Source organism: Aythya marila, assembly GCF_965140915.1.
Source record: "Aythya marila genome assembly, chromosome: 27".
Classification (NCBI taxonomy): Eukaryota; Metazoa; Chordata; class Aves; order Anseriformes; family Anatidae; genus Aythya; species Aythya marila.
In genome coordinates, this window is record NC_139068.1 from 3,158,710 (window position 1) to 3,183,602 (window position 24,893).

The 24,893-nt window shown below is 53.6% G+C and overlaps 2 protein-coding genes across 4 annotated transcripts in view; one reads left to right on the plus strand and one right to left on the minus strand.

Moving 5' to 3' along the window:
* The window catches only part of SH3GL1 (SH3 domain containing GRB2 like 1, endophilin A2), a 29,030-nt gene extending 20,204 nt beyond the window's left edge, over positions 1 to 8,826 (minus strand). For all 3 annotated transcript variants that reach the window (XM_082779887.1, XM_082779885.1, XM_082779886.1), the window contains exon 1: positions 8,718 to 8,826. In XM_082779887.1, the coding sequence (XP_082636013.1) occupies positions 8,718 to 8,762 (45 nt within the window). In that variant the 5' untranslated portion in view covers positions 8,763 to 8,826. The remainder of the gene's footprint in view (positions 1 to 8,717) is intronic.
* An 865-nt stretch (positions 8,827 to 9,691) lies between these two features.
* Positions 9,692 to 24,801, plus strand: CHAF1A (chromatin assembly factor 1 subunit A). Its single transcript, XM_082779811.1, has 15 exons — positions 9,692 to 9,848; positions 10,171 to 10,221; positions 10,412 to 11,220; positions 13,507 to 13,563; positions 15,671 to 15,912; positions 16,509 to 16,569; positions 17,139 to 17,207; positions 17,596 to 17,819; positions 18,357 to 18,525; positions 18,722 to 18,802; positions 18,890 to 18,979; positions 19,191 to 19,452; positions 20,054 to 20,541; positions 22,872 to 22,965; positions 24,307 to 24,801. The coding sequence occupies exons 1-15, from the start codon at positions 9,842 to 9,844 to the stop codon at positions 24,402 to 24,404; spliced, it is 2,802 nt and encodes a 933-aa protein (XP_082635937.1). The 5' UTR covers positions 9,692 to 9,841; the 3' UTR covers positions 24,405 to 24,801.
* Positions 24,802 to 24,893: the final 92 nt, after the last annotated feature.

A 24,893-nucleotide genomic window follows, 5' to 3' on the forward strand; every position in this document is an offset into this window, starting at 1 on the left:
CTCGGGTTTTGAAGGAAGGCATTAATGAGTCGAGGGGACGGCCAAGGCGAGTTACCAGGCTGGGTCACGGACCCAAAAAGGATGTAAAGGACTTCAGCAGAAGCTCAGCCCCGTGAAAGGGAAGGCCAAGAAGCCCTGTTCCTGATTTAAGGGGCGCAGGGGAAGGTCTGAGCGCTTCCAGCAGCCCTTTACTAACCCGGGCAGCGTTAGCCAAAGAACCACGGGACGGACCTAACGATATCTCGGCGCACACAAACATCAAAGGGGCAGAGAAATAATTCACAACACTATAAATACACATTTCCCTTTGTTAACCTGAATACTAGGAAAAGCTTGGCGGCTATCACAGCAGAGCACAGCATCCTAAGGAAAAGGAGAGCAGGAGCGAGCGAACAGACGCTCGCAGGGCTGCGGGGAGCGACGTGGAGGCAGCACGAGGCGCAGATCGAGCTCCTGCTCCTCGAGGAGCCCTGCACGGGGGCTGTCCCCCACCCCGGGACCCTGCCATGCTTTGTGCCCGTGCCAGGGGATGCCAAACCCACCAATCTTCCTGCTGGGTGTTGTTAGTGCTCGGTAATACTCGTTTCAGAAGGAATGTGGCAAAAAAAAAACACTCTGGCAGCACTTTGCAGTTTGCTTTTGTTCTAAAGATGACACTGCGGATGCTTCGCTGTCACCTTTCTGCCTTGCAGCAGGAGAAATAGGTGGCTGAGAAAGGCTGGTACACAGCATTTAGGTAGAGTTATCCCTTTCAAACCGAAGAGCAGCCTCCCTCGGTCTTGAAAATCCAGCCAGCACAATCGGGAGCTTTCCTCTCCTGGAGAATAGCTGCATCAACAGCTGGCGCTCCAGATTTGTGCCCACCCGATGCCCCGAACGTCCCCCCAGCAGCATGTGCAGCGCCGTGCGTCAGCAGCAAACACGATGTTTGCTAAGTGCTCCGTCGCCGAGCTGCACGGCGGAGATCGGGGGGGTTTTGGCAGGAACAGCACCTTCTTACTCAGAGGATTTGCTGTGTGGGCAGAGAATTATTCACCATTTTTCTGCCTTTTTTTTTTTTTTGTCAGAAAGGTGGCAAGAATAAGCTTAAATATAACCGGTCCTGTAAAGCCCAAACAAATTTGGTCAAGAAAGTGGTTAATAAATTATTGGATCTGAATAAAGTCTGGCCCAACAAGAATGTACAGCCTGGTTTTAAGTGCTAGGATGAATTATGAAGCATTTTCTCAGTTAGGAAGAGCCCTTAAATCATGTAAATTTTATCTTCTGTCCGACAGACAGAACTGCACGATGGAGATGTGCTTAATTCTTTGAGCAGCAGCACAAGCTAATTAGCGACGATGCCACAAACTTCATTAATACCCAGAGAAGGAGCGAGAGGAGGACTCGAAAGGTCCTGGTGGCTTCAGAAGAAGAGACGAGCTCTCCCAGCGAGGTATCACGATGCTCTCCCGACCAGGTATCGCGACGAGGAGGGGAGGAAGGGTCCCCCTGAGGGTCTGCAGCCCCCCAGCCCTACCTGTGGGCCTGACACTGGGGCTGTGCAGCCACTGGAGGGGGTCCTGGGGGCCGCTTGCTGCTGCTGGTGGTGCTGTAGGGAACGTGCTTTGGCTGTGGGTTGGACCCGATGACCTCCTGAGGTCCCTTCCGAGCCCTACAGTCCTGCGATTTAGGAGCACGGTGGCTTCGTGTCAACAGGAACCCGGGCCTGAAGGCAACAGGCTTGCACTTTGAAGGGATGGGGGGGGGGCAAGGGGAAGAGGAAACCTTTCTTTTTTAAAAATAATAATAATAACAATCGCTTTCATAATCACAGGAGAGGCCAAGGGAGGGCCGAAACCAGCACGCAGCCTCGCGCTGACGCCTGTAAGAGAACAACGTGGCACTTGCAGCCCGGAGAGGCCCAAGGGGCCGGATCCTTCCCCTCCTGCCCCAGCCCCACACGGACGTGGCTCCTGTTTGCCAGCTCGGTGCTGGGGACACGGCACAGGAGGGCTCAGGGATTAAGCCACAAGCAGGGATGGAAAGGCCGCCAGCACAGCCCTCCGCACTGCGGGGCTCTCACGAGGCAGCCTCAGGGCCCGGCTGCAGCGCCAAGCTGCCACGTGAAGGAGTCAGGCTGGCGTTACAAACCCCAGGCCTTCTGAGTTACCCATTTATTGTATTTCTGAGCTTTTTGGGAGTTTGGCATCCTGCTTGCAAGGGGCACAAAGCAGCAGCCTTCCCGAGGTGGGCTGCAGCAGGCACAGGGCGTGCGATAACCCCCTCACATCCCACTCAACACCACACACAACTCCTGTTTCGAGGAGATCTTTATCCTACAAGCCTTTGGACTCCCGGGAAGACCCCACCACATACCCCAGCTGGACAAAAGGACAAAAATTTCCATGAACTGGGGTGGGGGCAGCATTGGGAGCTCCCCCTTCCTCCACCAGACCTGCCTGCAAGCCCTGACACTTGCTGAGGGCACCGGGGGGGCACAGACACGATCCCTTCCCTTCAGCCAGCACCAACTCCTAAAAAAGAGGCTGAAGCCTCCCCTGGGGTGTGTGGAGGCCGCCGAGGCCCCGTGGCTTTGCCTCGATTTTTCTGTGGGCCCAGCAGCTCCTCATCCCCCCAGGTTCACCCCCCAGTCCCTTCGCCAGGGGCTGGATGGGGCTGGGAGCCCTGGCAAAAGGCGCTGGCAAACGGAGGGATGGCGGAGAGAAGGAGCAAAAAAAAATGTGCTGGAGAAATGAATCAGCTCGTACGAGCCAGCCTGCCTGAGCTCATCCCCATTTTGCTCTTTCCCAGGAGGAAAGCATTGGCAGGGAGAAGTGGGAGGAAGGATTTCCTTCCACTCCATCCAGAAACCACCCCCCCTCGGCACCGTCCTGCCTCGGTAGGTTTCCAGCACTTTGCCCAGAACGTAACCTGTTAAAGCAGAAGGGATCATTTGGGGCGGAAAGCCACAAGGGGCAGGATTGCCACGGAGCTCCTGATGCCGCACGGTTTCTCCGCAGCCCTGAGTCACGTACCCTGCCCGTGCCCCAGATTTCCCCAGCTGTAAACACGGGGCTGACGCTCGCTCCGTGTCACATCCCAAGCGAGGAGGGAAGCAAAGCGAGCAGGGACGGGGAGCGAGGGGTTTCCTCCTCCCGTTTTCTTGTCTCTGACTTCGGAGATTGGGAGTTCTCGGCACTACGAGAGCCTAATGGTTGTGAAAGCGATCTTAAAAGGGTCAAAAAAAAAAACAACAACAAAAAAAAACAAGTTAAAGCAACTGCCGCAGAGAAACCATCCCCTGCCTGAACGATGCCACAAAAGCTGAAAGCTGCCCCCTTCCAGGGGCACTCTGACAACCACCACCCAGCAGAAGCACGTTGCCGTGCCGGGTACCTCAGCAATGACAAACCAGGCACGAAAGCCGAGAGGATTAAAATGAAAACACCCCGCACGCAGTCATTTTGGCTGGCCGTGACAGCAGGCACTCGGACAGGCACGCAGTTATTACCAGCGAGGACGGGAGGAGCTGCAAGCCTCGCTCGGAGCTTTGCTGAGAGCACGCGGAGCCACCTCCACATTTTCTCCCTGGCACCAACGAAGCTCCGACCTCTGAGGCTACCAAAACGAGGGCTCCGGCGTGGAGGATGTGAGGATGGCAGGACAGGACTCAGGACCCGGCTGGCACCCCGAGCACGCAGGGTCTCACGCTGTGCTCGGACAAATCCTGCTTTCCCCAGCCCCGTGCTTTGGGAGCAGGTTAATAACAAAAGGCAAAGCCGGGAGGCTGGGGGGGATCCCAGCCCGGGTTAATATTAACAGAGCGAGCGCTGGGTGCTGCGGGAGGAAGGTCAGCCGGGCAGGAATTGGCAAAATCCCCCAAATCACCGGTCCCAGTTTGCGTTTCCAGGTGAGGTGCTCAGATCCCAGCGGTGCCACCGATCTCAGCTCACTCCAACCCTTCCAGGTTGAACAGGAGGAGGTAACGCAGGGGAAGCCAGGAGGAGCTGCCGCCTTCTTGCCCTGCTCTCTTCTTGCCCCCCCAGACCCTGCCTCCGAGGGACTCTGCTCGCACGTGGCTTGTGCGAAAAAAGGAAAATTCACCAGAATGGCTCCAAAAAAGCACATGGGAGCCCAAAACCGTGCCTCAATGCTGCTCTGCTGGCAGCTCTGGGTGCAGCCCCGACCCCAAAGATCCTGCCCACGTGCGGTCGCGCCCCTGCTGCCCCCACCCAAGGCATGTAGGAAAGCAGAAAAGCCGCCACACGGCACATTTCGGGTCCACCCTCAGCCTCACTGCTTGCTGGAGGCTTCAGGAAGAGCCAGCACGGTGTTCGTGTGCCCCTGCAGAGACTGGTTTGCCTCCGGGGTTCTGCTCAGCTGTGCTTCAGCTCCCCTTCTCCAGCCAAAACGCTGCAGCAGCAGCACAAAACCTCTCAGCCCGGCCACCCTGCAGCACGTTGGTGATGGGAACGCCACCATCCCACCACAGCTCGAGCCTGTGGCTTCAATCCAGGCTCTGTCACCAGCAGCTGAAGCCCTGGCAGTGGGTGGCTTGAGCTGAAACATCCGTACGAGCCCCCAGCAGGGCAGGAACAAGCTCAGGCTGGAGGGCGGGCACGACCCAAACCACCTGCGAAAAGCCAGGGCACCGACAGACAAGCTCTGGTCGAGGAAATGGGCCTCAGCGCGGTTTGTTTTCGGTGGAAGAGGTTATCCTGCAGGCTCTCAGCCCATTTCCCTTCCAGCAGGAGCTCCCGTGCCGCGCAGCACGGTTGTGACGCCCGGAGAAACCCAGCTGCGGGCATGGCAGAGGCACCCCGTGCCACGAGGGAAAGTCTTGGAGAACGAGAAACCAGAGAGAATGACTTAGTGTTAAAAAATAACAAAAAGGTGGCCGTTAAAAGGTATAATCTGGGGAAGGGGGAGGGAGGGAGAACAGCTGGAACCACAGCACGAAGCCGCTGCAGAAAGAACTGCACCCAAATAAAGGAAGGCGTGATGCAGCACGGAGGGCAGGTCTCTCCCCTGTCACCAAACTGTCCCAGTGTGTGAGATTTTTAAGCGGGTGCCATCAAATTGGGGCAGCCCGGCTGGGGCAGCTCTTTGGGGAGCAAGCAATGGGGTGAAGCTGCTTGCTCCTTTGGGGCCAAAACGCCCACTGTGGGTCTGGAGCCCACCCCAGCTCTCCGACCCGGCAGAAAGCAAGCACTCGCTGCTCGTGTCCAAAAATATCTTGGGAAGCCTTGAGAGCAGCTATCAAACTCAGGAAAAAGCACGGTATGTCAAGGGCTCGTTAGCTGTAATTAGCGCTCCCCTCTCGGAAAACAGCTTTTGTCTTTTGCACAGGGGGAGGAGGAGGAGGAGGAGGAGGAGGAGGCCGTGCTCTTTGTCTCAGCCCGGGACTCCCCGAGCCCGGGAAGGGAAGAGGATGTGAGCTCACACCGAGCGCTGCCCCGGGCACGAGGAGCAAGGTTTAGGCTCGGGCTGTGCAGGGCACGGTGAGCCCAGCGGTTCCAGGAGGAAGGACACAGCACAAGGGGCAGCGGCCACCAAATGGAGCCCAGGCAGTTCCGCACCAACACGCCAAAGAACTTCTTCCCGGGGAGGGTGCCGGAGCGCTGGGACAGGCTGCCCAGGGAGGCTGGGGGGGCTCCTTCTCTGCAGATCTTCAAGGCCCGTCTGGACGCCTCCCTGGGCAGCCTGCTCTGGGGAACTGCTTTGGCAGGGGGTTGGGCCCGGGGAGCTTTCAAGGTCCCTCCCCACCCCTACAATCCGTGATCCTGTGACCCCGCTGGGGATGACGCAGGGGGAGGAAAGCCTCCTGGAGCCAGCGGGGCAGAGCAGCCCGTGCTGATCCCAGCCCTGTGTCCATCTGTGTCAGCCTGAGCCGTGGCTCCAGCCCCACGAGGTGTCCAGCAGCACCGTGTCACCGCACAACCACCTCCACCCCAGGGCTCGTCCCTCGGAGGGGCAGCAGATATCCCGAGGAGCGGCGTGGGCACGTTCCCCTGCCCCGTTTCCCATTCCCCTGCCCCATTTCCCGTTCCCCTGCCCCGTTGCACGCAGCCTGGCCGTGCAGGGAGCGTATCAGGTTACCGTGGTTCACGGGAAGTCTTGCAGGCTTTACATTTTCCACTTGGGGACTCCAGTCGGTGCGTAGCAAAAGAAAAGGGTGCGAAGGAAGCCAGCTCTGCGCATTCCTCGGCGGCCAGAGGCAGAGCGGGGCCGGGGGCTCCCACCCAGCTCCCAGCGATGCTGATTCCTCGTTCCTCCCCTGGGAGAACATCTTCCACAGGTCAGCTTGATTTCTGCGTGTTTTCGCCCTGTCCCAGCACCCCAGGGGGTGTGGGGAAACCCCAGCCCCTGCTCCGGCCATCCTGGGGGGGCGCGGAGGGGCCGGGAACGCCTCGGTGCTGGCCACGCTCTCCTTCAATTAACAACAGGCGTGGAACGAAACGCGGCGTTTGGGGAAAGATCTTCCACATGTTTGGCTTCGGCAGCATCTAATACCTTCACGGGAGCCAAAAAATAGCTAATCCTCCTTCGCAACTCAGCCAAGGAGCAGCTGAAGAGTGGGACCAGCGGAGGGAAAGGGAAGAAGGGTGAAAAGGGAAAGGAGAGGAGAGGAACACCGAAAAACGGCAGGGCTGGAGCCGGTCACCCCCAGCTCCCAGCCACAGAGGCTGGAAAGCTGAGCTGCTCTCCTGCGTCCCAGCCCCTGGGACGTGAAGAAGGCGGTAGCAGGCTCCAGCCTTCGACACGAGGCCACGCTTTGCTAGATCCTGCAGAGAACTTCGCCTCAGCAGCTGCACTGTGAATATTTCTAGTTCTAAACGACACCGGTTGGGTCAGATTAAATCACCTCCCCAAACCCCACAGAAGGTATTTCATGTGTCAGTGCTCCCCTCGATCGCAGGCGAAGCGCTCAAACCCGGCACGTGCTCAGCAGGCGAGCGGGCCACCAAACCTGCGAGCTGGGCTACTGCTCCCCAGCGAGCCGCGCGGGGTTTGGTTTTTCCCTTTCCGTCAAAAAAAAAAAGCAGCTCCGTAACAAAAACGCCCACCAACGACCACAGAGGAATTCAGTTTACGGTAATCCCTCCGGAAAGGTCTCATCGGATGTTTTCGGGAGATGTTTCTGGGCTCAGAGCTGAGCCTTCACCTCCAGCCGCCCTGCTACCACGCGGCACATCCGCGCCGTCCTCCTCCCGCTTATTTTCAGCACAACCTTCCCCCGTGGAAGTCATAAAGGGGGAAAAAAAAAAACAAAACGATGCAGGGATTTGTTTTCCTGTTGTGCGGAAGGGGGTGGGGAGCGGCTTACGGAATCTATTATTTTGCTTTGCTGGTGAAGCAAAACGCTTTCGCACAAACACGGCCGAGGAAGGAGCCAGCGCACGTCGCGAGGACACTCGGCCCGAGCTGAGCAGGGTTTCGACTTCGAGCCTGGAAAACACAGCTTCTGGCTGGGTCTGGGCTCAATTCGCCCGCCTCAGATGTAAAACAGGGCCACAAAAGCAGCGGCCGGGGGACCCAGAAAAGCGCTTCTACGAAAGCGTCACCGATTCGTGATTTGTTCCAAAAATAAATCAAAAAAGAAATAAAAAAATAAATCCCAAGGGCTGATTTCTATGGCGTTAGCAGGCACGAGGACGGCCGAGTGCTCGGGGAGGGATGGGGAATTGGGGAATTGCTGTCCCTGCTGCAGCGTCGGGGTCGAGGCGTTGGAGAGCCACGTTTCTGACCTCTCCTTACGGGAAAAAGCGAAGCGGTTTCGCCGGGGCAGGAATTGCCCAGCTGAGCTTTTTCCCCAAACAGCCAGGCCATTTCCTGCACGGGGAGAGCCAGGCTCACAACCCACAAATCCCCGTCCCGATCCAGCTGCAGCTTCCATCGAGGGCCGGGGAACTTCCCGGGGTCGCGCCGCAGCTGCAGCCCGCAGCGATTTCTCCTTCCCGGCCTCATCCTGCCCTCCCGACCCCTTTTAATCCTCTCCCTCCTAACCCCACGGCTCTGCTTGGAGACCCCGAGCGTCGCAGCGCTCCAAGTTTTCCACATTTTGGGATTATGGAGGAAACCTGCAGCTTTCTGGTGGTCTTCGTGAGTGGCTCAAGGCTGTGCTGTGGACGGGTCCTGCCCCGGGGAGGTCGCTCAGCACCTCCCTGCCACCGTCCAGCGCCGGATCGAGGACACGGACCCCACGTCTGGACGGGTCCCCGCTCCCCTCCGTCCCTGCCACCACCCGGGGCTGGGTGCAGGACGCGGACCCGGTGCCCGCAGGGGTCCAGGCTCACGTCCCCGTCACCGTTCAGGGCCGGATGGAGGACACGGGGCCCGTGCCCGGTTGGGTCCCGGTGCCGACAGCTCCGATCCTCGGCCCCCTCCAGCACCGTGCGGGGCTCGGGGACGTCTGACGGTGACACCGGGGATGCTGCGGGGACGCACGGGGCCACGCCGGTGGCCGTGCCCTGCCACGGGGGCAGCGACCGGGCAGCACCGAGCACCGGGAGCCCCCCAGGAGCCCCCCAGGACCCCCCAGGAGCCCCCCGGGAGGTGTGGGCGGCGGGCACCGGGCCCCATCCCGGGAGCACCTCACGGGGCTGGGTCCCGGTACCGGGCGGGGGGCACCGAGATTTAACGGGAGGGGGGGGAAACCGAACCGGGGGCGTTGGTGGAGGGGGAAACCGAAGGTGGGGGAGTGGGGGGGGCACGGAGCAGCCCCGGTGCCTCACCTGGCTGGCCTTGTAGAACTGCTTCTTCAGCCCCGCCACCGACATCGCTGCCGCCTCCACCGGACACCGGAGCTGGGCGGCGGGACCCGACGGGCACAGCCCCCACCCCTCCTCCTCCTCCTCCTCCTCCTCCCCCCCCCGGCCTCCGCCGCCGCCGTTTCCGCCGCCAGGAAGCGCCCGCCCCGCTCCCCCCCCCCTTCCCCCCCCTCCGGTGATCCCGCGGCGCCCCCCGGTGGCCCGGCGGAGGTCCTCCAGCATCATAGAGAGGAGGCCTCCGGGGGATAGAACGCCGCCCCCGCCTGCCCCCCGCGCTCTCTATCGCGATAGGCCGGGCTCTATCGCGGAGCAGGGGCGGTTTATCGGGTGCGACGCGAAGCGAGGAAACGGCCTCAGGGATAAAAATGGATAAAAATAGATAGAAAATACCCAAAATTTAACAAAAAGCTAAACGGGGACGGGCCCTAACGGAACAGCGCTGTGGCACCGGGGAGCCGCCGCAGCCAGCCCGTGGGGGTCAGGGGCGGCAAGGCCCGGCCCGGCCCCAGCCGCAGCCTCACGGACGGGACCGGGGGGGAGCCTTGGGGCCGCGGGCGGCCCGGTGGGAGGCCGTAGGGCCGACGCCGCGGGCGGGAGGCCTTCGTGTGGCCCCCAGGACTACAACTCCCAGCAGCCCCCGCGGCAGCGCCGCCCGGCCCGCCGCCATTTCGCGCATTGGCCCCGGCCCCGCGGCGGCCCGGCGCGCTGCGCGGCCCCGCCCACCCCCGCGGAACGCGTGCTGCTGCCTCCCCTCCCGCCCCCTCCCCCCGCCTCTCTACCCAATCACCGCCTCTAAACCCTTGGAGCGACAGGCCCGGCGGCCAATCAGCGGCGCCGCTCGCGCGGCCCAATGAGGCGGAAAGCTGGCGGCGGGGCGGAGCGGGCGGAAGGGCGGGTCACGTGGGCGCGCTCCGCCTATCAGCGCGCCCAGGCGCGGGGTCGCCCCGGCTCCCGCCAAATACGAGCGGGAGCCGCCGGGGCGGGACCGGACGGGCCGGGGCCGCTCGGGGCCGCTCGGGGCCTCTCGGGGCCTCTCGGGGCCGCTCGGCCTCGGCCGCCGCTGCCGGGAAGGGCCGCTCCGCCCCGCCATGGCAGGTAGGGGCCTTCCCGGGGCCACCGGGGCCTTCCCGAGGCCTCCGTGAGGTAACAAAGGAGGCCCCGGGAGCGGGCTCGGGCCCGGCCCAGCCCCGCCGGTGAGGCCTCGGCTGAGGCCCGGCCGCTGCCCCCCCCCCCCACTGGGGAGCGCCGGTCCCTGAAGGCCTCAGGGGGTTGTGAGGGGAGGGGGGGGGGTTGGGGAGGCTCCGGGCCTCGGGGTCGCCGCTGCCCCGGTTGTGGTGGTGACGGTGACGGTGGCGGGGAGGGGGCGGGAGGGGGTGTCCGCAGCCTCTCACCGCGCTGTGCTTTTCTCCCCCCGCAGCCATGGAGTGCCGAGACAAAGCCGGCGGCCCCCCGCGGAAGCTGGTGCAAGGTGAGGCTCCGGGAAGCGCAGCCACGAGGCGGGCGGCCCGGCCCGGCCCCCCCCCCCCCCCCACCCCGGGGGCCACCCCCCAGCGCCCCGGTGTGCGGCTGGGGTCCTTCCTTCCCTTTTCTCACCCCCCCTTTCCCCTTCCCCGTAACTCGTACGCCGCGGTTAAAGGGGCGCACGTTCTTTGTTTCAGCCCGCCTGCCGTTCAAACGCCTCAACCCCGTGCCAAAGGAGAAGTACGACGCGGAGCACGAGGTCAAGAAGGTGAAGAGCTCGCAAGGTTTCGGCCCGAGCGCGGATCCCGCTGCGGACACGTCGCGCGCCTCCGTGGACAACGTGGAGAACGACTGCCAGCTGAACGCGGATGGGGATTTCGCTCCCCAGCTCGTTAACGGAAAGGGTCCGTTAGATCACTTCATCCAGAAGAACACAAAGGATAGCACAGAGACTGCAGTCGCTACTGACCCTGCAAGTGACTCTAGCCATAGACTGAGCGACGGCCTCGGCTCTGATTCCGAAGCGTCGTCATCCGTAGCTAGAACTAACGGCACGCTAGGAAAAGGAACGAGCGAACTGAGTTGCCCAAATTCCACCCAGAGTAGCCCCACGGACGACTCAGTGGGGACTGGTGCGCAGCGTGAGGCTGCGGCGAGCCAAGAGGAAGAGTTGGTAGCTGGCCTCCAGTCGTGCTCTGGGTTAACGAAGTGCAACGACTTGGAAAACGCCAAGGTTAATCAGGGCAAACTGAAGGATATCATATTTGAGGGGAAGATGCCCGTAGTGCTGCTGGAGGATATTATGACCGCCAGATCCCCCCCGGTCACTTCTCTGGACGGGAGTGTCACGTCAGAGAACGAGACTGCGGAATCGTCCCATGAAGGAGACTCTGTACTCACTAATTCCTCGCTAAGCTCTCCCTCTGTGAGCTCCCCCGAGGCACAGCCTGCTGCAGAACCCAAGAGAAATACCAGTCCTTTAGCTTTCTCCACGCCCCTTAGGAAGGTTGGTCTCTTTTCTCGGGCTCTTTAAAACTGGTTACCCTGCAGCTAGGTCGGATGGCTTCCTGCGATTGCCCTGAGAGGGATGGCTAAGATACAAAGCTTGTGAGCAGCGTGTGGCAGGTGGTGTCTGTAATTAATGATGTAACTGAGTTGCTGCCATTTTGACTCCTTTAAATTGGGTAGCTCTAAGATTTTAGATCTCGCTTGGCTCAGAGCTGCTATGCTCGCACAGCAGGAAGGCAGCTTGAAGCTCCATGACAGGTTCACTTTTATAAAGTGGCCGTGAATGCTTGCTGAATGATTTGGTAAATGGGACGGGAGCAGTGTTCAAAGGGTTTTGTCCAACAGGTGATGGCCTCCAGCCTCCAGCCTGTCCTCCCTGAGCTGCTGTAGTCACTGTGAGAACGCTCACCCCAGGTAGACTTCATCACCAGTCTGTGAGCAGGTTTTGTTTCGGTTTAGGGCCTGCCCTCCTAGCAGGAGAGCCCCCCAAGCAGCGTGACTTGGTGCTGGGCTGAAGAGGAGGGCTGTAAAGGCAGCGATACCTGCAGGGCTGGCTGGAGCAGTCCTGACTTGAGCAGTTGGGAAGCGCGGTGAGGATGCAGCTCAGTGAGGATGCAAAGCAGGGATTGCTCCGGTGGGGGCCCAGTGCTCAAACTGGGGAACGGAGCATTCCCAGAGCAGCCGAGCCTCACCTGAAGTTAGGCCGGGGGTGGCTGGCAGTCCTGTTTGGTTTTCTCAACCATATAATTAGAGGAAAACCAAGGCAGGGATTCTGGGCTGGGGATTTAAGACATGGTGCAGGGCAGCCAGTGGCATGGGGAGGCCTCTGTGCTAGGAGAGGGGGATGGCAGGTCGCCTTGCTGCTTGTGCCATCCCCTGAGAACTGCCTTCTGCTGCCTGAAGCCCTTTAAGAAAGATTTTCATCAGCTAGCCCACGGGGATTTGAGGAGAGACTGGACCAGACCCCAGGGAAAACCTCAACGGCCTGGAGGAGGTACCAAGGAGTTAGTTAGGACTTGGAGCTCTCAACGGGCTCGGTCTTCCTTCTGCTGTGCTGATTTTCTCAATTATCTGAGAAAATTATCTGGTTTTGGGGCTGCTAAAACTTGCAGTCTGACTTCTTGAAAGTGCACACACAAACTCAAGCAGACACAGAATATTTCCAATACAGCAAAACCAAAAAAAAAAAGTACTTGATTCCCAGTGTAAGTAACCTGGCAGTGCAGCCCACTTACTGGTTTCTCATGGTGTGAAGCACAACCTGAGATGGCTCACGGTCTGCTTGCCAAAATGGGAAGTGTGCGCATCGATCTGTAGTTGTCTGTCCTCGTCTGGTTGTTTTTCAAGGTGGAAACAGCTTTTGGTAACCGAGAGCTCCTAGTTAAAAGCTCTCTTCCTTCCATCAGATAAGTACAGGATCTCCTGATACAGCTCTGCACCGTGTAAACCTCGACGTCCGAGTATAGAAAACCAAGCTTTTGGTCTGCTTTGGTTTCTTAACCCCAGGGATAAACATTCTACCTTCTGCTGAGAATGGCAGGAGGAAAGGAAGGGGTGGGTGTGAGAAACCAAGCCAGAATCTGCTGAAACAGACTGGCCCAAGACCTAACCTGTCAGCGAACAGCACCATTTGCTCTTCAGACACTAAGCACCTTTCAGCCTTTTCTTTCTTTATTTTTTTCCCCCTGTAAATAATGGCTGGAGGAGAAATGACAAGTGTGACCCAGGGGGAACTTCAGGGCTGATGTGGAGGAGTCACAGGGCTATGATTAGGAGGAGATAAAACATGAAAAGCCCTCGTATTCAGGAAATTCTGGCTATATCCTGGCAAGTGTAAGTGGTAGGATCAAGGAGAAAAAAGAAAGTTGGAGTCAAAGGAACCGACTTTATTTACTGTGCTATAATTAAATGTTATGCTCTCTGTCACGCTCCCGTGCTTTGTAGCAGCTGTAGCCTCTGTTTGTTTTCGTGCACGTGGTGTCACACTGCGAGGGAGATGCTTCAGGGCTGAGAAACCAGAGGGGTTTGGCTATGCAAAACTCGGTAACACGAGGACTGAATGGAAACTGAAACAGTTAGACAGGCCAAAATGGAAATCGGTGAGATATGATGCCTGAGCTGTGTTCTGATCCCCTGTACTGAAGGGGTTCTGATGGTGCTGAATATACTGATCGGAAGGAATAAGGTTAGCATCGTGCAGGTGAAGCCTGCTGGTCTTCTTAGGAGTTCTAGTGTCATGAAGGGAGTGACGTGAATATCTAAAACTTGCATTTTGTGTTTTCAGGTACCTCAGAAATTCCCCAAAAGCTCTGCAGAGAAGGAGAAGCTGAGATTGCAAAGAGTAAGGCCTTTTCACTGACATAGCAAACTAACCTGCTGTGCTTTTGCGTTGAATAGTAAGCCAAGCCCTTTGCGTTTCATTTCGGGCCACTTAAAACCTCTCTTTTCCTGCTTTCCTGACTGATGAATATGGAGGAAGCTTAATGCATGCAGTTAAAGTGCTCAGCGTGTTCCACAGCCCCTTAATGCATACATAACGACGTGTGGGTGGCCTGCGCTGCATTCCTGGGCACTTCAGGAAGATATTAAGGAGCTGGAAATGTTGCTGCCTGCTTGTCAAAATGCTTTTTGAGATTTTTTTTTTTTTTTTTAACAAACCCTTCCAGAGAGAGTAGGTGCAGCCCGCGAGGCGCACAGGCACAGGTGAGACCCTCAGGAGCCTTGGGTTAGGGCTGGTTCCTGCCTCGCCGTCCTCACCCCTCTGCCTCTGAGCCACAAAACCGTTCCTGCTCCTCGTTAAGAAGCGAGGCGAGCGGGCTGCTGCTCTTAGGGCTGCTGAGGAAACTGCTGGGTGTCGCTGCTGGAAGAAACGCTGAAGCTGCAGCCCGGGTTTGCTAGGCAGAAAACCCTGATCCATAGGGCCAAGGTGCTGTAATCATCCTGCTGTCCATTCCTCTTCCAGTCGTGAAGGGCTAAATCTAAATGAAGCTGCTGCAGCACGTGGAGCTCTCGAGCAGGCAGCTCTGTACGAGTGGGCTCTGCAGGCTGAGAAGCTGCCTGTTGTTTTCCCTGCAGCCAGCAAAGCTTGGGCTCCTGGCTTGCTCTGATGTTTCTTAGGAAGTGGTTTATAAAGCTGGTCTGTTGCATTTTTTTATTTTTATTTTCTCTGAGTTCTAAGTGGCTGAGAGTGCTAGGATGCTTGCTTTTCCCCCTGCCCCATATAGAGCTCCAATCTGCAGCGTTCTTCCTCTATTTATGTAACGTGTATTTATATAAATAGCAGCGTGTGAGAGCGTTGAGGATGGAGGCTTTATTGTGCTGGAAAGCAACCCGAGCTGCCGGCCCTGCTGTTAGCTCTTCCCACAGCTACCTGGTGGATTCTCACTGGCTGCCATGACTCAGTTCTGACAAGGATGCTTTTCACAAATAACTGCCAACGTCGTGTCAGCGGCACATTGTGATGCCTTCAGTCCTCTCGGTGCTGCCAAGAAAGCTAAGATGTGAAATAAACAAAAAGAAAGGAGAAATACACCATAAGGACACTCCTGTGTCTGAGCACAGCCACATCCTAGTTTCCTGGTGGAATTACCAAGGCCTACAAGTAGAGGGAAGCTATTTTTCTCTGTTTTGTCATTTTTAGTAAGCGTGCCACGTTCTCATTTCTATGTTGGATAGACCCATAACGAGGGGCTGCAATGCTGTGCCTGGAAATTTCCGTGTAATCTTCCCCTGGTGTTCCCACAGCACCCCTTAAAAAAGCTCCGAGCCCCTCATGCTGCCTGCTTAGCAGAAACGACCTGCCACGAGTGGCTTTTTGGGTTAGTTTCAAGCCTAATAAAGCAGCTGCACAGTCCAGCGTTTGGAGACTTGCTTTACTGCCCGAGGTCATGAAAAGCAGTCAGAAAATCCTCGCGGGCAGATAACACGATCAGATAAAATTCACTCTTTACATTTATAAATTCGCTCTGAATGTATATGATGGCAGGCGCACGCAGGTAGAAGAGCACGACAGCTTAGCTCATGAGGTGCTTATTTCCAAAATGCTTTTTGGAAACGACCTGCTACATTTTTAGAGTAATAAAAATTCTCTCCTGTGCAACTTTCCCCAATAATACATTGATAATGAAGATGACTCAAGTACGGAGCGAGTACAAAGCGTCCTTTGATGCTTAGAAAGCGAGAATGTCTGTTCTTAGGGGAAGAAGTTAATGCTTTCAGAGAGAGTACGAGATGAGAAGCAGAGGGCTGAGCTGGCTGCAGCAGCAGGTAGCTGTGGTTAATAACACGGCCTAGACGAGCTCAAAACTGTTGCAGGTCAAGCACTGGGGGCAGGAATCCGCTGTAGCATCTCGGCTGAGAAAATTGCATCCTTATTTTTTACTCACGTTTGTCTGCCAGCAGCTCCTGTGCATGAAAAGCACCTGCTTAATGGCTTCTTTCTGCACTAGGACCAGGAGCGTGCCGACAAGCTGCAGAAGCTACAAGCGGAAAGGGAGGAAAAGGGAAGGCTGAAGGAAGAGGCAAAAGCTGCGAAAGAGCGAGCCAAGGAAGAGGCAAAGAAGAAAAAAGAGGAAGAGAAAGAGTTGAAAGAGAAAGAAAGGAGAGAAAAGAAAGAAAAAGAGGAAAAGGAAAAAGCTGAGAAGTTGAGGGTGAAGGAAGAGAAACGCAAGGAGAGGCAGGAAGCTTTAGAGTAAGTGGCGTGGCTTCTACAGGCCGTGGGGAGTAATGTCTAACCATGTGAGCACCTCTGCATGCACACCTTCACTTCCAGGGGCTGTACTGATCAAACAGCAAGGCCCCTTTGTCACGGAATGTATTTTAAGCCATGAAAGACCGTGCCAGAATGTAGGCTCAGCTCTGCTGTGCTGCTTTTTGCTTGCAGCCTGACCTGGGCGTCTGATCTGAAATGGCTGAAAAGAGCTGTCACGCTCCACTGAGTTTTCCCTTCCCGACCAGGCTTGCTCCTGGCTGCCTTTTGCTGGCGCTGGTGGCCTGCCTGTTGAGGAAGTCGCTTGTAACTCCATAAAATAGTAAATAAATGCCTCCTCTTGCTATTGAGGAAGGTTTGAAGCAGCCTAGCTACTCTGTGGCTAAAACAGGTCGATGTTTGCTCGAAAAGGAATGAAGAGAGTCTTGTGCATTTAACCAAGTGTGGCTCTTGGCTGAATTAACAGATTATCCTCTTGTTTGGTGTGATGTGGTCGAGGTATAGGGCTTCTCACCTCTGCCTCAGTGCAAATAAATGCTTTGTGGTTTGTGACAGTTGAAATGAATTTTATATTTAAGGGCAAAACTTGAAGAGAAGAGAAAGAAAGAAGAGGAGAAACGGTTAAAAGAAGAAGAAAAGGTAAAGGCTTTCTCTCAGCTCCTCTGTTATGGTGAAATGCTGTTAATGGGCTGCCTGGCATCCTGCTGAGCGCTGCTGGGCTGCTCACAATGACTCCCACAGTTACTGCTTTGCTCTCCCAGAAGTTCTCCTAGCAGCAAACCCTGCGTTGGTGCCCCTCACTCGGCCCTGCTGCTTGGGAATGAGCGTGTCCGTTTGGACCTGGTGGTGCTGCTCCACCATTTGCATCGTGCAGGTTTCTTGCCTGTTTTGTTTGCAGGTGTTGGTGTACCTGGTTTATCTGTTCAGTTCTTCCCACATCTGTTGGTTTTCTTTTTAATTATTTTTGCTTTTTGTTTTTCCAGTGCCTGTAAGTGAACTCCACCCCTTGTCTTAGTAATGGCACTGGAATCTGTGTAGGTGTGTTACAGAAAGCGATTACTTTTTTACTGAGTTACGGGAGCTGGTAAATAACTGAACTTTGTTTTATACCTCATTAGGTTTGACACTGGGTCATGCTTGAGCTCGCTTTAAATGATAAGGCCGTGTGCTACCTTTGTTCATAGTTTGCATTTTTGTTTTGACTTTAGCGTATTAATGCACAGAAAGCAGAAATCACAAGATTCTTCCAGAAACCAAAGACTCCGCAAGCCCCAAAGGTGAGGTGTTTGTATTTTTGTTGGCCATCTTACACATACACTGGTTTCCCTCAGATCTGTCTCTTGGACCTTCTTTGGTGGACAAAGCATTAGTATTTCTTGCTTCCTAATTTCAAAAATATCAAGGGTTTAAAAAAGGTCTGTGACCAGAGCAGAGACGGCAAGAGAATTTTGTTGTTGCTTTAGTAAAAATCTCAACTTTGTCTTCTGCTGCGTTGGCTGTGAAGACCTAAATTTACTTGAGAAGATTTGTTGGAGTCTGTTGGAAGGGCTTAAGTTCTCAGTCAAACATCAGTAAACTGGTATTTTAGACTTGTGAATGTTTTATCTGTTGGTACTACAGCTTCTCAGGTGTTCAGACCCTAACAATCCCCACTTACTCTTTCAGATTCTTGCTGGCTCTTGTGGAAAGTTTGCTCCGTTCGAAATTAAGGAGAACATGGTCTTAGCTCCCCTCTGTCGTATTGCCCTCGATTCAGACCTCTTAGAACAGCTGGATCAGCTCCTGCGCGCACAGAATAGCGAAGGCTCTTTCTTGAGAGACCTAAAGTGTCGCAAACCTCGTAAAACAGGACCTACTTTTGTCAATAACAGTACTGACATAGTAAACAGGTTAGTCTGGCTTGGGGCTTTTCTTCGCTTTTATGTCATGAACGGGAGAGTGCTTTCAAAGTAGTTTTATACTGATATTAGAGATGCAGTTTTTCTCCTGACACTTGTTTTGTCTGAGATTTATTTTCCTGGGCAGAGCGTGTTCTAATGGAGATTTCCTTCGTTCTATGTAATGATTCTCCAATCGTTATTTACAGGAAATCTCGTGTTTCAGGCAGCTCTGTTTTGGCACTGGACACTACTTGCCTTAGTGGTGGTCAACTTGCATAGTCTTAAAAAGCAAACAGAGAGCCAAGGCAGAGCTGCTCTTGCACATAGTGTCATGGTTAAGGGGGAGGGAGCTTGTCTGGAACTCCTGTCCTTGCAAGCCAGCTGTGAGTGCCTGTTCTGATGAGCTCAGGCCCTGGGTTGGGGTCCTGGCTGAGCTGAAACTTTCTGAAAGCTATTTCCTCGAGCAGCAGGGAGCGTTTTCTTTTCTTAAAGCTTTTACTTGAGGGGCATTCTGTAAGTACTGAAGCTGGTCTTTTGCTTTAACAGCGATGTGGTGGTAGTGGCTAACTGCAAAACAGATGCTGTTCCTGAAAGGGGGAAGTTTGGTAGAATGAAACTTCTGCAGTTCTGTGAGAATCACCGTCCTGCGTACTGGGGCACTTGGAACAAGAGAACCACTATGATCCGTCCCAGGAATCCTTGGTCAAAGGACTGCGTGAGTATCCTACAGGCAGCATAGTCAGGTTCTTTTCTTCCTTTATGCTCTTGAAGTGAATATCTGGTGTTCGAGTCCACCTTTTGTCTGGGATTTCTGATCCACTTGTGTGTTCCCTCTCACTATTGAGTTTTGGAGCTTCTCGCATCGTACTCTCAGACTGACAGAAGCGGCATTTTGGTGGGTTTTATTCCAGAAACTACTGGACTACGAAGTAGATAGCGATGAAGAGTGGGAAGAGGAGGAACCTGGAGAAAGCCTTTCCCATAGCGAAGGGGTAAGGTTTCTGTGTGATGGAAAAAGAGCTTTTGGGGAACAACTGCGCTTGTCAGTATGGCTTCTAAAAAGCAAAGTTTATTTTTAGGATGATGAAGAGGAGGGAGAGGATGAAGATGATGACGATGGCTTTTTTGTACCCCATGGGTACCTATCTGAAGATGAAGGAGTGACAGAAGTAAGTGAGCTGGTTGTCACTGGGCTTCCATCTGTGCTTCCAGTGTAAAACACATTAAATATTGACGTGTAGGCAGGGACGCCACTCATTTCTGGTCTGCACGAGCAGACTTGTGTAATTTGGGGAGCACACCACAAATATTGGGTTTTAAAGAACCTTTTTTTTCTTTTTGGGGTGGTTGTATCACGTTCTTTCTCACCTGTGGCTTTAGGAGTGTGATCCAGAGAATCAGAAGGTCCGTCAAAAGCTGAAAGCAAAGGAGTGGGACGAGCTGATGGCCAAGGGGAAGAGGTTTCATGTTCTACAGCCTGTGAAAATTGGCTGCGTCTGGGAAAGTGCAGAGAACGACAGCAGCACAAATGCAGACCTGAAGGTTCTCCAGCAGTTCACGGCGTGTATCCTGGATTTACCCGTCGCAGAGGAAGACCAGCAGATACAAAAATGTAGCAAAAAAAGAGCAAAAGATCAACAAAGTAAGACATAAAGGGCTAAGTAATTGCATTTATGCGCTGCTGTGCTCTGCTTTAGAGATGATGGATTTCTGTTTCAAGTGACAGTGTCAGGGTGACCTGCTCGTGACATGTTTGAAATTGAAACAAGCTCTGTGAGATCTCTTGAAAATTAGTTTTCTGTCATGGCACCCCGCAGGGCTTTAGTCACTCCTCCAAAACCTCTTCCTTCAGATAATCAAGCAAACAAAACCAACAATACTTTGGTAAGCTTGCATTTAGGATCACTTACTGGAAGTGCTTGAGCCCACTTACCTGTGGATCCTTCCGGGAGAGAGGATTTGGTTCATGAGACACCTTCCAGTCCTGTGTGTAGTTAACGTGAGGATGCAAATAATTTATGAAAAGGCTGGAAGAGGGGTAGTGACTTTGACTTTTGGGTCACTGTTGTTGAGGTTGACTTGTCTGTATCAGGTTCAGCTTCTGTTACAATCCCATATCTGAAATCTCAACCTATTTATCTTCTGTCCTGTTTGTGCACGGATGGGTTTTGTCAGCCTGTTTTCTTGTTTTTTTTTGTCCTTTGAGTCTTCCCCACAACCTTTCTGCAACCTTTTCCTTGCAGTCCTCGGCCAGCTGCTGCCGTTGCTCCACGGGAACGTGAATGGGAGCAAAGTGATCATCCAGGAGTTCCAGGAGTGCTGCCGCCAAGGACTGTTCAGCGACGTGACCGCAGCGGCCGACGGCGGCGACACCAGCCCCGTGAGCCCCCACGCGTCCCGGCCGCAGACGCCCGTGGGGGAGGACAGCGGTGTCCCCTCCAAAGCCAGGCTAAAGAGAATCATTTCCGAGAACTCTGTGTACGAGAAGAGACCCGAGTACAGGATGTGCTGGTACGTCCACTCCGAGGTGCTGAAGAGTTTTGCTCAGGAGCACCTCCCCGTCCCTTGCCAGTGGAACTACGTCACCCAAGTCCCTGCTTCGGGGAGGGAGGACAGTGGCAGCGCGCCGGGCACGGCGCTCCTGCAGACCCCGCCTGTGCCCGTGAAGAGGAAGTCCACTGGAAGCATGTGCATCACGAAATTCATGAAAAGGCCCCGGGGTGCTGAACAGGTGAGCTGCTTTGGCAACGCCCTTCCCTGACAAACAAAAAACACGGTGGGAACGTGGCTCTGCGTCCTCAGTAGGCGAGCGTTCCGGCGTGCCGCCTAGCTTGGCCTAGAGCTGCCATCAGAATCAAAATATTGAGCCCTAGAAACCAAGCTTCAGGCAGAAAGACCCAATTTGTGGGGAAAGAATGGAATTGGGCACCTCTAAAGAGGTGGCTTTCTTTTCTTGCCCTGTAGCTTGGCCTGTTCCCTTTGGAACATTGCTCTCCTGCTGTTCTACTTTCTGCTGTTTGGCAGCGATCGCTTCCAAGCCGTGAATAGTTGGAGCGTCTGCTCGGCCGTGCTTTTACAGCTGGCTGCAATTTGTGTGCAGGTTTTTGTGTGTGTTTGGCTGCCAGATGTGCAGCCGGGGTTGCTGGCTTGCATCGGTTGCGTGTGTACCGATGAAACGTGGTTCCTAGGTGCTGCAGCTCAACCCTGGACAGTCTGTGAAGTCTCATCGTGCATAAAGCTGGATTTCAAGAGCTGGTTTTAAAAAAACCAATGAAATAAATCACAGGAACCAAATGAGATGGATTTGGAGCCGTTGCTCTTCCAGCTCTGAGCTTTGTTTTGCCCTTCCTGCTGTGGTTGCCGTGAAAAGCAGAGGTGAACGCACAGCATTAAGAGCTTAATTATCCAAAAGATTGATTGAGAAGTGTGTGATCGCTGCTTTAGCTGTGTGATTCTCTGTCATGCTCTTAAGACTGAGGCTTTAGATCCTGAAGCCTGGTATTAGCAACTGGTAGCCTCCAAACCTCCAGGCAGGACTGGTTTGCACTCTTCAGTGGATTTATTCATAATCCCCTGTGGACAAGGGTGAGAAAAGCCTCACACGAGGCTTTGCATGCTTTTCTTTCCCACTTTATTCTTAATTTCTTTGGCTCTTGTACTGAAGAAGCTCTGCAGTCAAGGACAAGCACTGATAGAGATCAGAGATTTGCGAGAAACTGTTCAGCCCCCGAACTCCATCTGCTTGGGTTTTTTCATATGCACTAAATAAAGGCAGAGATTTAAAGAAAAAAAAAAAAAAAAAAAAAAAAAGCTGCTTGGCACCCACTGGAGATTCTGCTCATAACAAATTGAGCAGAAATAGCGAAACAAAGGTTTTTTAAAAGGTTTTTAGTGGAGTTTCACTGTTGGCCTGAATTCTTCAAAGCTCTCGGAAGCACCTCAGTTGCCCTCGTGAGGTGTGGTGCAGCGCAGCTCAGAGACAAGGTGGCAGGCTCCTGGAAGCCTCTCGTGCCCCGTGCCGAAATCAGCACAGGTGCTGAGCTCCCGTTCTGCCTGATGGAGAAACTGGGGAACCTGACAGCCTCGACCTGCCAATTGTTCTCATCCGTGGCACCTAGAACTCTGCTGTGAAGCTCACTCCAGGGCTTTTGTAAGTGAAGGTGCTCTTACATAAGCTGCAGAGAAAGAAAAGCTCCTTCAAGTGGGCAATACCTACACGTGTGTAGGAGGGGAATGCTGCATCTGAGAAGTGTGACTTCAGGGACAGCTGTAAACTTAAAAATTTCTGGTCGGGAATTAGATGGGCTTTAAGGTCCCTCCTAACAAGGTCCCTTCTAACCCAGAGCATTCTGAGATTCTATAAAATTGTGTGGATAGGGACCAAAGTCTATCTCAGACTTCTGTTCCATGGTTCCAATTAAAGGAGAAAAAAGGGGAGGAAAAAAAAAAGCTGTTCAATGCTGGGCAACTTCAGTGTGGGTTTCTCCTTGCATTCTTTTTTTTTTTTCTTTCTGATTCAAAATGAGTGGTTTGTGCTGCTCCCAAGATAGGGTCACCCAGGGAAGAACTGTCATCCCCCCCCGAATAGAAGCTGGCTGTCCAAGATGAAAAGTCAGGGGAGAGAACGAGCTTACATTTGACAGGCAGAAGTCCCTTTCCATCTCCAGAAGCAAAAAAGCATCAAAAGAAATCAGGAGAGGGGGAGAGAAAAAACAAACAAACAAAAAAAAAAGACAAAACAAAACAGAGTTGGGTTTTAATTGAGGTTTGAACTGGCTTTCAGATGTGTGGGCTGCTCCCTGTAACAGGGGAACATCTCGGAGCAGAAGCTTGGCGTGCTCCCTGCTCTGCGTGCCATTTACCCTTTACCACAGGGCAATGTGCTGAAGCCAGGGGTTGCTTTTCTTACTCTTTTTTTGTTCCTTACAGTGATTTCTGCCTGCTCAGCTGGCCGTGAGGAGTGACCACTGCAGTTCTACTCAGCGTTGGCTGTGCTGGATCTCGTGCTGGCACTGTCGGCTTGCTGTCACACCCCTGATACCTTTATTTTTTTTCTTTTAGGCTGAAGCTATGGACATGGATGGATTTCAGGCGGACACTGAGGAAGATGAGGATGACGACGACTGCATAATCGTGGATGTACAGCCAGGCAAAGGTGGGAAAATCATTGACAGCAGTCTCTTGGCAGGCGATCACTCCCAGAAGGGAGAGCACAGTGGAGCAGGATCCGTAGCTAAACCTGGTGCTGGTTTGCTGCCACAGTTTCAGCAAGCTTTGTGCTCTTCCCTATAGATGTTTTATTCAGGATATTTTTGTCCTTTTTGTGATGTATTCTAGATGCTTCTTTGATTTTCGTGCTTTGCTCTAAGCTGCTCTTGCCCTTTTTCCTTTCTCCCTCCAAACGACTAAGCAAAGTGCTCGTGAATAGCCATCACCTGCCAGCGTTGCTGTTTGTTTCTGATAGGAAAAGTGAACGTCGGGGTCGGTATAAGCAGATCCACTTAATATTGGTAACTGCTGCTGAGAAGGGCTGGTCTCTGGGGCTTGCACGCTCAGTTCAGTGCTCTTCCAGGACTGACAAGGTTTGGAGTGTAGCTTTGCTGCCTTCTTGAAGTCTTAAGTGCATGCTGAAGTGTCTGTTCTGAAGGAAATAACATCGGCTAATAACCAAGCTCTCAGATGTTTGACACATGAGCGCTCTGATTACCACTGTGCAGCTTTGTGGTAGAACCTAAGCAGTTGTTTATATTTGTGTCCCAGTTATCTCTTGGAAAAGGGTTTTCAAAAGCTCTCCTGCTATAGTGTGTCCTTTCAGGCTACGGATTCAGAAACAGTGGGATGAGGAAATGGAGCGGCTCCTTTCATCTCAGCGAGGCTTTAGATATGTGTACTTGATCATACAGATCAATGGCTTAACACAAACCACATGCAGCTCCTCTAAATCACTTTTAAAACCTCCGAGCTCCTTCTTACAGCTCCACAATAGCTCGTTCACAGTGCTACTCGCCCAGCCTGAATTAAGGAAAGTGCTGGGTTTTGTGTTGGGCAGCTCCTCTAATTGATAGATAAGGACCTGTGCATATTCCCAGAGTATTAAATTCTCGAGTGTTTGACCCATTCTAGACACACCTTGGGTCTCCTTTCTGTCTGAGCTGGTGTTGGATCCGTCCTCTCCCTTCCCTCACAGACAATACAGCTGTGTGGCAAGAAGCTTCTCATTTAATCTTAAGCTGCTTTTGCTTATTCCATGACTGCAGTGGGGGGAAAGCCTCCCTGCAGGCTGGCAGCTTCTTGTTCTGAAGGCTCTGGTGCTGGTTGGTAGCAGCTCTACCTGGTTCTAAAGCACTAAAAAGATCTTTTTTAGGATCCAAGTAATCTTATTCTGCACTGGTGTCACCCAGTGCTGAAACAGCAAGCATGTATGCACAGCAGAAATCAAATTTTGCTGGTTTAATGAGGATTTTGTCTAAAAACCAAAACATTTTCTACTTTGCAGATTCTACGTTGGCAGTTACTGAAACAGCTTCAGCACCCAGTGGCACAGCTGCCCCTCCTCAGGACGCCGGCACGGTCAGCCCACCTAATACAGTTTGAGACTTAAATGCCTACTAACTTCTCTGTATGTATGTAGAATTACTTAGGAAATTTTAAACCTTGTGTATCTTCGACCAAGATACTTGAAAGTATTCCATATTTCTTGTAAAGAGAAGACAGCACTTTGTTCTGCTTCAGACCAGATGGAAGCTTAAATTTTTAGCTCTAGTTTTTAGCTTAAAAATATTGCATATTAATCTGTCCTTAATAAAGCATTATTGAAATTTTGATACTTCTTTGTAATGGAAGGTATCTAAGTTATCTCTAAAACTAGTGGAGGGGGTTTTAAACTAAGCTTATTGTGATGCCTCTGGGGAATTTCTCTGTTCATAATGTTGTATAGCATGCCCGTGGGTATAAATGATGTACAATTATATTTGAATTTATGCTCTCTCTATTATCCTGTTTGTGGTCTTACTTGCTCCAGGGAACAGCAGCAGGCTTTACCTCTGGAAAAGAAAGAACCTGCGAGCTGCTTCTCCTGTTCTG

Excerpts from the sequence above, each read along its gene's own strand:
- CHAF1A (XM_082779811.1), top strand. Across the intron at positions 15,913-16,508 it reads GAGAGGCAGGAAGCTTTAGA|GGCAAAACTTGAAGAGAAGA; the intron begins GTAAGTGGCGTG and ends TTTATATTTAAG. Across the intron at positions 20,542-22,871 it reads GGCCCCGGGGTGCTGAACAG|GCTGAAGCTATGGACATGGA; the intron begins GTGAGCTGCTTT and ends TTTTTCTTTTAG.